The 12,900-nt window shown below is 49.1% G+C and overlaps 1 protein-coding gene across 4 annotated transcripts in view; it reads left to right on the forward strand.

Moving 5' to 3' along the window:
* The window catches only part of ARMC2 (armadillo repeat containing 2), a 120,651-nt gene that overhangs the window by 21,858 nt on the left and 85,893 nt on the right, over positions 1 to 12,900 (forward strand). For 2 of the 4 annotated variants that reach the window (XM_062186584.1, XM_062186587.1), the window contains 2 exons: positions 4,407 to 4,578; positions 11,071 to 11,278. In XM_062186584.1, the coding sequence (XP_062042568.1) occupies positions 4,407 to 4,578; positions 11,071 to 11,278 (380 nt within the window). Of the gene's footprint in view, positions 1 to 4,406; positions 4,579 to 10,483; positions 10,709 to 11,070; positions 11,279 to 12,900 lie in introns of those variants that run through there. The other 2 variants (XM_062186585.1, XM_062186586.1) reach the window with 2 other exon arrangements.

Consider the following 12,900-nt stretch of genomic DNA (forward strand, 5'->3'; position numbering starts at 1 on the left):
GTGAGTGTATGTGAGTGTGGCTGTGTGTGTGAGTGTGTGGCTGTGTGTGTGAGAGTGTGAGTGTGGTAGCTGTGTGTGTGTGTGTGGCTGTGTAAGTGTGGCTCTATGTGTATATATGTGTGTGAGTGTGTGTGTGTGTGTGTGGCTGTGTGAGTGTGTGAGTATGTGGCTGTGTGAGTGTGTGTGTGAGAGTGTGTGCGGCTGTGTGTGAGTGTGTGTGTGTGTGTTTGCTTTGCAAAGAAATCATGAGCAACTTTCTGGGGTGGGACATCCTTGACCCGTCTTGACCCTTCTCCATGTGGGATACAGAGAAACTTACCTTCTGTCTGGGGAACCAGCAGAGCCAGGGCCGCAGTGCCAGGAGGAGTCCTGGCCAGCACTTCCCATAAATGTCCTATGCATTGTGTCTTTCTCGACTGGGTGCTCCCGAAAGGGAGCTGCTTCACCAAGTAGAACAAACCGGAACTCCAATCTTCCCCACGTCCCTGTGACTCCAGTTACTGATTAGTGTCATGAAATAGCATGAGGGGGATAAGGTGCTCAAATGAAGACTGATTTAGACAGTGCTTCAAACATTTAGAATGTTTGCAGCATTCTCTGGTTTCTAAAATGTTTTGGATTTTATAGGAAATACATATTTTTTAAGATTTATTTATTTGAAAGGCAGAGTTATGGGGGTCAGGGGAGGGAGATGGGAAGGTCTTCCATCTACTGGTTCACTCCCCAAATGGCTGCAACGGCTGGAGCTAACTGATCCAAAGCCAGGAGCCAGGAGCTTCTTCTGGGTCCCCCACCTGAGTGTGGCATCGAAGCACTTGGGCCATCTTCCATGGCCTTCCCAGGTACATTAGCAGGGGATTGGCACCCATATGGAATGCCAGCCTCATAGGCAATGGCTTGTCCTGCTGTACCACAGCGCCAGCCCAGGAAAGAAAATTTTGCTGGTTGTCTTCATAAGAGCCATTTTGCTCAACAAAATAGAAGAACGTTTTATAGAACTTAGCTTGAAGAAAGTCGCTAACTTGTCTGGTGTTTTTCTAAAAGCTTATTTTTATTTATTTGAAGAGTAGAGCGATAGAGGGAGGAAGGGAAGGAGACAGAGCTCTTCATTTGCTGTTCATTTCCCAAGCACCCAACAACAGCCGGGGCTGGGCCCGGCTGGAGCCAAGAGCCAGGAACTCCATCTAGGTCTTCCATCTGGGTGGCAAAAACCAAGTACTCAAGCTCTTATCCGCTGTCTCCCACCTGCATTAGCAGGGAGCTGAATCAGAAACAGAGGTGGGATTTGAGCTGGCACTCTGATACAGGATTCGGGCATCCCAAGTGGTGGTTTAGCCTATTGCACCACATCACCCACTCCAATTATTTTCTTTCTTTTCTTTTCTTTTTCTTTTTTCTTTTTTTTTTTTTTGACAGGCAGAGTTAGACAGTGAGTGAGAGAGACAGAGAGAAAGGTCTTCCTTTTTCCGTTAGTTCACCCCACAAATGGCTGCTACGGCCGGCGCGCTGTGCCGATCTGAAGCCAGGAGCCAGGTGCTTCTTCCTGGTCTCCCATGTGGGTATAGGACCCAAGCACTTGGGCCATCCTTGACTGCTGTTCTGGGCCACAGCAGGGAGCTGGACTGGAAGAGGAGCAACCGGGACAGAATCCAGGGTGCTGGCACCGCAGGTGGAGGATTAGCTAAGTGAGCTGTGGCGCCAGCCATCTTTCATTGTTTTTAAAAGAATTTATTTTTATTTTATTTGAAAGGCATAGTAACAGAGAGAGAGGGAGAGACAGAGAGAAAAAGAGATCTTCCGTCCTCTGGTTCACTCCCCAAATGGCTATAATAGCCAGAGCTGGGCTAGGCTGAAGCCAGGAGCCCAGAATTCCATCCGGGTCTCCCACAAGGGTGGCAGGGACCCAAGCACTTGGGCCATCTTCCTGTGCTTTCCCAGACCATTAGCAGGGAGCTGGATCAGAAGTGGAGCAGTAAGAACTCGAATTGGTGTCCATATGGGATGCCAATGTCACACATAGTAGCCTAATTCACTGCACCACAACACTAGCCCCAGAGATTTTCTTTTGAAGAATTAATTTTTTTTAATTTACCCAAGGACTTGGGCCATCTTCAGCTTCCTTCCCAGGCACACTAGCAGGGAGCTGGATTGGAGGTGGAGCAGCCGGGACTCAGTCCAGCACTCATATGGGATGCCAGCATTGTAGGCGGCAACTTAACCTGCTCTGCCACAACACTGGCCATGCAATAATTCATTTTCTCAAGGAGCAGTTATGAGGCTGCATCTTGCCCTCCAGAGAGAGTAAAAATACTTATCTGTTTGGTGGGGGGAGGGGGGAATCAGCTTTGCACACCCTCTTTCCCTGTTTCACACAGTTTTTTTTTGGTCAGTCCTGGAGACATTCTGAGAGCTCAGGCATCTGTGGAAGGGGCGTTAGCTGTGTCTCTGCTATTGTTGGGCACACTTCCCCATCTCTGCATCAGTTTCAGGGCACCTGCAGAGAACAGACGTTTTGAGCTAAGAAAATTTCCCATCTACCTTCAATATCGGCATTGTCCTCAGGTAGTTCATCTCTTTCAGAATTAAAGTACTTACTTTCCTAGATTATACTCTGAGCTTCTCTGTTCCTATTAGCATAAGTCATAACTTTGCAACCAACCAGAGAGACTAAAAAGTAGAATGACCACTGAATCAACAGGTATAGCACAATTTATAAGACAAATGAGTGCTCTCTGCATCAGAACCCATTGTCTCTGTGCCAGCAAGTTTGCATCAGAGGCTAAGCCCTTGGCCTTTGATAGATTAGCAGGGAGCAGCTTGCGTAGGAAACGGAGCCAGCACCTTCTGAGCCCTCACAGCCAGACTGTGTTTATGTCAGCCTCCCTGTAGGAACGGGACTGCTGTCTCCATGCCGTCACTGGGCAAGTGCAGAGAAATAACGGTCTGCCCAAGTTCACAGGCGTGTCAGTGGATTACAGTCCAGATCTGTCTGCTCCCAAAGTGACTCACGTTTTCTTCTGGATTATTTTATTCACCCCTCCCTCCCCTTTTTAAAAGTGTATTTAGAAAAATGTAACTCTAAAGTCATAAAGACTAAAGTCTAAAAAACTAACTTCTTTGGACAAATCCATCCTGGATGCAAATGAACAGGAGGACACAAAAAACGTTTGGAGGAAAATCATGGCTATTGAAATAAGCAACTTCTCGGCAGGAGAAGTATCATGTAGGTGTGTCTGTGTTCTGTGAGTATATGCGAGAACAGACGTTGGGGCTAATGTGTCGTATGTGCTATCCGACCTCACCCATTGCTCCAAATTATCTCACTTAGATTTCACATTGGATTTTTTTAATTGTTGATTAACTTACTGGACAGTGAGTCATTCATTTCATGTGTTATAGAAATGACTTGACTTCCTTGTGATTGCGGTTGTGGTTGGAGAACTAAGCGCATTCGCTGCCATGAGGCTGCCCCTTCACAGGCCTACAATTGTGCTGAAGTGGAGGCAGGAAGGGTATGACCATCAGGTGGAGAGCTCAGTCCCCTGGGAGGTGCTGGCACAGGGTCAAGGCCACTGCCATCTGGAGCTTAGACCAGAGGGAAGCTGCTGGGTTTTAAAATCTTTAAGGAACCAAATTTTGCCAGTAATGTTTCTTTTTTAAAAGGTGCTAACATAGAATTTTTGAAATATAAGAAATAAAAGATTTTTATATTCTTGTTTCGTGACTTCATAATCTGGTTATTTTAAAATGTTGACATCTAAAAAAATACTAAAAAAATACTTCTCATGGAATCCTGAGGACGTGAAGGTAACACTACTTAGATTCCACATAGTTCTTGGTACATGCAGGGAAAATGTTTTCTGAGCTGAATTGAACACAGACGTTTGTAACGTACGTTGACAGTACTGTACTTAATTTTACCATCTCTTTCTCATAATATTTGTTTGCCTGTTTTTTTTTTAATTTATTTGATAGATAGATTTAGACAGAGAGACAGAGAGAAAGGTCTTCCTTCTGTTGGTTCACCCCCTAAATGGCTGCTACGACTGGTGCACTGTGCTAATCTGAGGCCAGGAACCAGGTGCCTCCTCCTTGTCTCCCATGTGGGTGCAGGGACCCAAGCACTCCACTGCCCTCCTGGGGCCACAGCAGAGAGCTGGACTAGAAGAGGAGCAGCTGGGACTAGAACCCGGAGCCCATATGGCGCCATCTTCTGCCGTTTTCCCAGTCCATAGCAGAGAGCTGGATGGGAAGTGGAGCAGTCGGGACTCGAACTGGGGCCCATTTGGGATGCTGGCACTGCAGGCAACGGTTTTACCTGCTATGCCACAGCTCTGGCCCCCTAGAGTGAGTCTTATGTGAAACACAGACATTCTTGCCAATCCTTTCTTAAACTCTCTTCCCAGAAGCCGAAAGCTCCAGCATCTCCCAGCACGGAGCAGGATCCCTGCCTGTCCTTTCCCAGACCCCCGGTGGACCCCGCGAAGATCAGACGGATAAGCAGCGCCCGGGCGCGCCTGTTCCGGGCGGCGTCTCAGGGGCCTCTGCTGCCAGACAGATTGCTTCCTCCCGCCAACGGTAAGGCCATCTAATGTCCTTTGAACCCTGGCAGGATGGGGGTGGGGGGCACCTGGAACTGGTGCACAAAAACCGCTGTCACACGATTTTCTCCCTAACTCTGGATGATTTTGATGTGAAGTGAGACTTAGTGAATATTGAGCAAAAGGTGGTTAAGGATCATTGTTCATGCATTTCTCTGGGTGTTTATAAAGAACACCTAAACATCCCAGTTTCTTAAAAGCATCACCTGGCAGGAAAAGAATACTAGGAAAATACTAGGAAAAGCAATACTAGGACAGTCTCCTAATGGATGGTTCTCATGGATCAGAAATAAATTATTTTTAAATTGGAGTTCAAAAAGTTAATTCCATTATAAGTGAATGAGAATGATGAGAGTCTTATAATGCTCACTAAGCTTAGGTCTTTGAAATTACTTTTCTGATCTCATGTGAATATGTAAGCAAAGCTGGATGGGACTTTGCCAGAGGTGCTGGCAGGTGTCTAACCTGGGAACATCCCCAAGGGTGCCACCGGAAGTTGGAATGCCTCCATCCAAGGCATCCTAAGGGTTTTTCAGACTGCCCAGAAGACCTGATAAAGACCTGACAGCTTAGTGGACCACATCAGCAGTTTAAAAAAAAAAAAATGAGGTAGAATAGAAATAGTGGAAGATATGAGACTATATTATTGAGTACTGCTGAGTTACATCAGTCTTCAGCGGGTGTTCAGGGTCTTTTTATAACTTGATTTGTTAGTGTGTGTGGTCACAAAAGTTGGGAAGCTCCGTCCCAAGGAGCTGACAGAGTGGGCTGCCCCTCGCCTGACAAGGGTAGGTGACCAAGGGAAGGCATGGGAAGGCGGAGTCAGAAGACAGATTCCTGGATGTCACACTTGATCGACAGGCCTAGCATTTTCTTTTCATTAACCACCAACAGTTGCAAAAGAGAAGAATCTGAGGAAGAATCCATATTTATGACTTCTTATGGGAAATCAGAAGATCTGGCAACACTGGGTCCCCATTCCATGTAGCCTCAGTGGGAGCGATTGGCTCTGGGTGGTCCCCCCCAGCCCCACCCCCACCCCTCCATAGCCTGGGATCTGACTTGCAGCTCACCTTGTCTCCCCAGCCCACTTCACCATTCGCCTGTCCGGTGCTTGATAAAGGAGAGGGAGAAGGCAAGGAACAAGTGCAGGGCGTGTGCCTCCCTCCGTGACCTTGCAGCCAAGCATATCATCAGGCGGCTCGCCTTACCCCACCTCCCCGGCTTGTTTCTCTCCTAACACAGTCAGTCAGTCTGGTATTTAGTGAGCCCCTACTAAGTGCCAGACACCATCCCAGCCCTACAGAGCCCTCTCCTCTGTGAGCCTGCAACACAGGGCAGCGAGAGAGACAACAGGACAGATGCCCAAGACCGTTCAGGTTCTGAAGACGGAGGGAGAGAGTGACTGTGAGAGCAGTCATTTGGCTTTAGCACAGGTGGGACGGGGAGGTGTCTTTGAGGAGGTGATGCTGGGCTGAAATGTGAGCAGTGAGGAGGTGACCACATATGAGTCTGTGGACCTAGTGTCCACACTGCAGGGAGAGCAGGTGTCAGGGCTGCACACAGGGCACGCTCAGCCTGCCTGCTGCACGGACGCTGACAGGGGCTGCACCGGGGGTTGTGCAGGGCCCCGGAACGCCGGGAGTGGACGGGGCTGTCCTCTGCTTGCAGCAAAAGGCCAGGGCCGGGTTTAAGTCAGGGGGACACAACACAATCTCTATGTTTTCTTTCCTGGCCGTCCTCCACTGCAGCTGCACGTAGGAGTCCCTGAGGAACTTTCCAGAAATTCTGCCTGCAAGGTTCCGTATCAGACCAGTGAGATCAGTACGAGCCAGTAATCACAGGAGTACAGGCTTGCCACCACGGGAGGGGACGGGCCCCGGAGCCAGGGTGCCTTTGCCAAGCTGGTATCAGGGCTGCTGCCCAGTGTTTACGCCACGTTCTTGCTTCTGAGTTTGAAGGCTGGGCACATGTTGGATGCATTTAGCTGGTGCTCCTTGTGCGTAGAACGATGATCCATCTCGCTGGGGCTCATGGGGATATGACGCCTGCCCGCCGCCTGTGTGGTCAGCGCTGTGCTCCTGTCACAGCCCAGCACGTCTTCTCTCCACCCGATGTCTGCACACTCCTCCTCCAGACACAATGACAGTAAGAGCCACTGTCACTTCAAAAGCACACCTTGCCCAAGTTAAAGAAACACCTGTGCTCTCCCACCTTGGAATTCCCTTGTGAAGAAGCTCCCTGGATTCCACAGCAGTGGAGTCTCTCTATTGTTCCCAAAGGGTGGCTTCTGTCGGGTAACTGCCACCGCCAAGGCCCCCCGGTGCTGGAGACAGAGGGTGTGTCCCTTCCCTCGGTGGGTGGGTGTTATGTCATTTGTAGCCAGGGTTAGGGGTATAGTGACAGGTTTGGAATCTCTGGTTTTAAGAAATTGGAAGGGGAGGAGTCCCAAGGGTCATGTCCACGGGGGTCATGTCCCTGTAGTTGCTTTGTGTTCAGATGGGGTCTGAGGCTGGAGGGGCACTGCTGCTGCTGCTGGAGGCCCCTCCCCTTTAACTGGAGCCAGACAGGGACCTCCAATCGCCCTCATGCTCTCCAACCCCAAAGCCCTCCACAGGCTTCCTGAGCCTATCCCGAGTCTGCTGTCCCCTTTCCCACTGCTGCCTTTCCTCTTACTTCCTCCTTGCCTTGCCCCTCCCAAGCCTGCCCTTGGCGCTCTGGGGTGCCACAGGTGGGCTGCAGCTCAGCAGAGCCTGGGGAAGCTGAGCTCCCAGCCCGCTGCCCCTTTCTCCCAGGGGGCCATGGAAAGCGAGCATTTTCTGGGTGTTTGATAAAGCACAAGCGGTCAGGAAGCACATGAATCAGAGCACGTGACCTCTTGTTGAAACCCTGCAGCACCCCCACCCAACCTGTGCCATGTGGAGTAGTTGTCAAACTGAGCTCCAGGGGGGCTCCAGGGAGCACTCTTGGCAAAATGTTCACTGCTTTTCCTTGGAAGAGGGGGTCAGTGCCCCCATGAAGGTAGGGAAACGCTCCCTCCTCCTCGGCCTCTTCACGCTGTGCACAGTTAAAGGGGTTGGGGCAGCCCTCCAGGAACGAAGCCTGTTTAACTCTCAAGTGTCACACACTGGCCTGACTGTGGCTTCAGTTCGGAGGGAGCAGAGTTTGAGGAACACTGGCCTGCTACAGAGGCCAGCATACGTTTCTCTGTAAAGAGCCAGCTAGTCAATACTTCAGACCTTGTGGTCCATGGAGTCCCCGTTCAACCTGTTCAGCTCGGCCATTGCAGTGTGAAAGCCGCCATCAACTGAGAGCCACTGGAACTGGCATGTCATATACAATCTTCACTCGTCACAAAATACTGTTCTTCTTCTTTTTTTTTTTTAAATTCTTCCCAACTGTATAAAATTATAAAAGCCAGGATGATGTTTGGCATAGTGATTGGGACTCCACTTAGGATGCCCACATCCCACATTGGCGTGCCTGGGTTTGAGGCCTGCCTCCACTTCCAAACTAACTTCCTGCTAATGTACATCCTAGGAGGCAGCAGGTAATGGCTCAAGTGCTTGGGTCCCTGCCACCCCATGGGAGATGAGAGTGGACTTCCTGGCTCCTGACTCCAGACTGGCCAGGCCCTGGCTGTTGTGGGCTTTTAGGGGTTGAGCCAGCACATACAGGAGCTCCCTCTCACTTTCTCTCTCTCTCTCTCACTGCCTTTCATGTAAATTAAATAAATAAATAAAAATGAAAAGATAAAAACCATTCGCATTTCACAGGCTAGACAATAGCAGGAGGCGGGCCAGTTTCGGCAGGGGTGCGGTGTGCTGTGCTGACCCCTGGCCTCGGGGATGAAGGTCCAGCTCCTCCTCGTGCACAGCTCTGTTGAGATGTGGCCCCAGCCAAACGTCTCAGGCCCTCCTCCTGACGCTCAGAGAAGGGACCCAGAACTCCTGCTCTTCCCCACACACATCCTGCCGTCTCACGCCCCAGCTGTGTAACTGGCTGGGCCCAGTACAAGATGAAGATGTGGGGCTCCTTGTGCAGAAATCATCGCGAATCTCAACATGGCAAGTGTGCAGCATTAAACCTGTGTGGGGGCCCTTCTAAAAGGAGGCACATGTGCGAGGCTGGCCTCGATTCCACACTTGTATTCCTTTTTATTTGAACCTTTTGCCTCCTGGGAACCCTTCCAAATGCTGCCACTTCCTCTGTGAGTCTGTCCCCACCCATCTCCTAACCACGCAGACTTCTCTACCATCTATGCCACCTCCCTACCTGGCTGGGGCCACACAGTACTTCATTTAAGTCTTCACCTCTGCCTCTGTGTCTCCCCAACTAGACCAAGAACTGCAGTGGGTCAGTCATTTTCTGTATCTGTAATCTGAGAGCCTAAAACAGGGTATGGTATACAGCAGGTGCCAAAGGAATGTCTGCAAAATGGAGCCGTTCCTGTAGGGTAAATGCTGCTGCTAGCTCTGTCCTGTGGAGGTTTACCCACACTCCACTACACGACAAGTGCAATGTGCCGCCAGTGTCTGCCAGGGAGACCCAAAGCTTCACCACCCAGGGACGGCCATCTACTGGGAGTAAGAGAGAGCACCAGGACAGCTCTTCCTTGTGGTTGAAACCAACCAGCCCTGTCCAGTAGTTTGTGAAGATAGGAGGGTGCAGTTGTGTTTCTAGCAGCTTTGTGATGGCTGGAACTTCTGGTTCAAGGTCAGCTACATGGGGAACAGCACCTGGTGCATAGAGGGTGCCTACTCAGTGCTTACAGAGTGAATGAATGAATGAAACAAATGCTGCAACACAACAGCAGGCTAAGCACTCTCCCTTGGCAGTCTGAAACAGCATGTGTGCTTTGTAACTCAAGAGTGAAGTCAGCAAAGGGAGAGAGCCCTGGACCAGAAGCGAGGCCCTTGGGTTTCCGTAACAATAATGACAGCGACTTCTAGGTTTTGGAAGGGCTAGCACCATATGAGTCACTGCGAGACCACATCTCTTCATTCTCACCACATCCCCAACAAGTGGGGGCCACTGAAGAAGGTGAGAAAAAAGTTGCGCTGTCTGTTCCCAGCCCACGGAGCTAGGGCCCCAGGAGTCTGCACTTGAACCCAAGTCTGTGGGATCAGAGGCCTCAGCGCTTACTGCGACCTTTCCTTGCCTAAGCAATGAGGGTGAGACCAGCCAGTCTACAGGTTCCTTTCAGCTATAAAATTCAGTGTTTTGGAAAAAGGGAGCTTGGACAGAGGGGTAGAACAAGTGGTTTTGGATTTGGTTTGTTGGTTTCTAAATAAGCTCAGAAAAGGAAACCTTGAGTCATTCTGGAAAAGCTTACAGAGCAGTACTTTTCTATATGAAATTCCTTTCTCCCTGACCCCTCACTGCACCACAGGGGATCTATTCTCTTGTAGCCATGGACTTTGATAAGATCTTTTATCACAGACTGGAACCCAGTAACAGAATAGCCGCTAAGTGACTTCTAGCATCAGTTTGCCACTGGAGTGAGTGTTGTTGTTACCCTAAGAGTCTGCATTTAGAAGTGCAATGCATGTTTTAGTTTGTAGGCAGCATGTTTTCTCTTATCTCTATCTTCTTCGTCTTTAGAAAGCCTTATAGATGTTGTAGTGCCTTCTGCTTTCCATCACCTGGGAGTGGCCTACTGGGCCTCCACCACTTGGCCATTACTCCTCTGTCTCTTCTTCCCTTTGTCTTCTCTTCTTCCCTGCACACACTTCACTCTTGCTAATCCGTGAGCACCCCAAGCCCTCTCCTGCCTTAGGCCCTTCACACTGGCTGGTGTCTGTCTGAGCATGTGTCCCGCCTCCATAAGGTTTGCCCTCTAGGTCCTACCAGGCCCAGCCTATCTTAGGTTGCTCCCTGTCCCCACTGCCATTTGGCTCTACTTACCTCTCCTTTTGCTTTTCTGCATAGACCTATTACATCATCTGCCTTATTTATCATGGTCTATTGCCTGTTGTCCAACATGCCCTGTGGATGTAGACATCCCCTCCATGGCGTGGAAGCTCTAGGAAGTCGGGGATCCCTGTTTTGCCACTGGTGCTCCCAAGTGCCTGACTCAGAGCCTGACATCAGAGAGGGCCCACTCAGTAAGTATTTCTTGAATGAAAAGTTCAGGAGGGAGAGTTATTATTACGGGATACAGAAGTACTTCTGTAGAATAGGTAGTTTATAAAATAAAGCTCAAGTTCTTTATCTTTTATTCCAGGTAGACCCTAAGCTAATAGTAAGATCCTATTCATTTTTACATGCAGAATTGATGGTGCCAAGCCTGAAACAGTGATGAGGTCTTGTATGTTCAGAGAGATTTTGATTGTAAGATTCCAGACTTATTATAGGCACTATATAACTGTTATAGAAATCCATTAAATTCAAAACAGAGAACCTTGAAAGGTAGTGATTCCTAAAATGATAATGCTTTGATAAAATACTTTCTTCTTGGTCATTACAGCCAAGAAGCTGGTGGAGTCCAAAGGAGCAGTTTTGATGGGGGACTCTCTGGTGAACGTAAATGGCATTTGCCTAACAAAACCAAAAACCCTCAGCCATGCCAGGAGTCACCCACTGCAGCTGACTTACGATGGAGGCTTCAGGGAAACCCAGGAGCAAGAAATGTTCAAAGAGGCAGCATCCTTGCCATCCCATCTCCAAAGCGGAGGGTCAGTATCCTGTTCACTTAGCTTTTTAGTCCAGATGCTTGTATCATTTGTTCTGTATCTCACATAAATGATTGGTTTATCTTCCCTTCCCCCCTCCCTTTTACATAAGCAAAAGTGGACAAATGAGTAAGAGAAATCCTGCCCGTGGCTGCATGGAGGTGATCTTACAGCATCTCCTACTTAATCCTCAGGAAGCCCTTTATTCATAAATGCCAAAATGCAGCTCAGTAGAACTGTCAGCAAAAGGTCTTGCAGGGCTGTGTCGGCCAGCCCTGAGTGACGACCGATGCTTCTGTCTTGTGTGACCTGGGACTCCTGCCTGCCCTGCAGTCTCGGGTTTGGTTTGGTCGACTATTGTTAATCCCACAAGAGTGAGCACTGATTTTCTCCTCTGGTAGAAATTGAGATTCAATGCTGATTGTGTAAAGTAGTGGTTAAAGTAGGAGTCTTTCCGGATTCCAGTTCTCTAAGATATCTCTGTAGTAACTGCTCATGTCATGTTCTCAGATGGGGCTTCCTTCAGAAGCAGTTTTCCTACCATATTAAGGGTTCCTGGTCAGACATTCACTGTGTGGCCCATGTACCTTCTTACCCTGGTGTTTCACCAAAGTCTCGAATGATTGGAGCCAGGGAAAGGTAGGGGCTGGAGTAGGGAAACTAGGCTCTGTTTTCCAGTTAGGACTGGAAATAGGCTGTAGGAAGAAAGTCTGAGACTGGACAGGGTCATTCAGTTAAAGATTTTTTTTCTAGAACTTTCCATTGGGTCATCACGGACAATTGCCCGGTTTGAATTTGCTTAACAGGGCTCAATTCCATGGGCCGTTTTAAGATCAAGTTCTCATTGCTATCGCTTTAGATTCCGGGTCTGACGTTGCCTTGTACACATGTAGCGTGCATAAAATTTTTCCCTGAAGTGGCTGCTCGGCAGTTTGTTTAGCTGAACTGACCCTGTCCGCTAACACAGCCTCCAGTGTCACACATGCGGAATTTATATTAGGCAACTTGGTGGTCCTTGTAATGTCACATTGCGTTCAGAACATTTTTTAAAATTAAAGGCAAAATGAAATGTCTCCTTAAGTGGAAGAGAACAGCTTCAAACTGGGACTTGGGGAGTTGAGCACAGAGCTTCAAACTGGCCACTGCTCACCAGACCGGATCCTTTCCAGTGGATGAATAAGAATAGGCCGCGGCCCTCAGTGCCCTGACATGAAAGGCAGCGGGGAAAACTTGTGTTTCTTTAGAACTGAAGGAAGAAGGAAACATTTATCTTGCTGCACCCATCCTTACAGTAATGAAATCTGACCAGAAAAGCCCGACCAGAGCGGCTGCATTGGTTTATTTATTTATTTATTTTATGCAGAGCTTCAGATGCTGCGGAATAGGCTGACAAGCCAGGGTTCGTTATGTTCTCTTCATTCAGACACAGCCAGGGCCTTTCAATGACGCAGCCCCCCCACCCCCCGGGGACAGATCAATTAGGGACTGGAAGCCCTCCTCCCTGCCTGTGGGACGTGACGGTCACTGATTGTTTCCTTAAGGTGGCTCTGCCTCGTCCAGTGGTTGTGTCTGAGCTGCCTTCACAGTCCACCCTGGCCAGTGCGACTTCCAGCAGCATTTTTGCT

Source organism: Lepus europaeus, chromosome 3 (assembly GCF_033115175.1).
Source record: "Lepus europaeus isolate LE1 chromosome 3, mLepTim1.pri, whole genome shotgun sequence".
Taxonomy (NCBI): domain Eukaryota; kingdom Metazoa; phylum Chordata; class Mammalia; order Lagomorpha; family Leporidae; genus Lepus; species Lepus europaeus.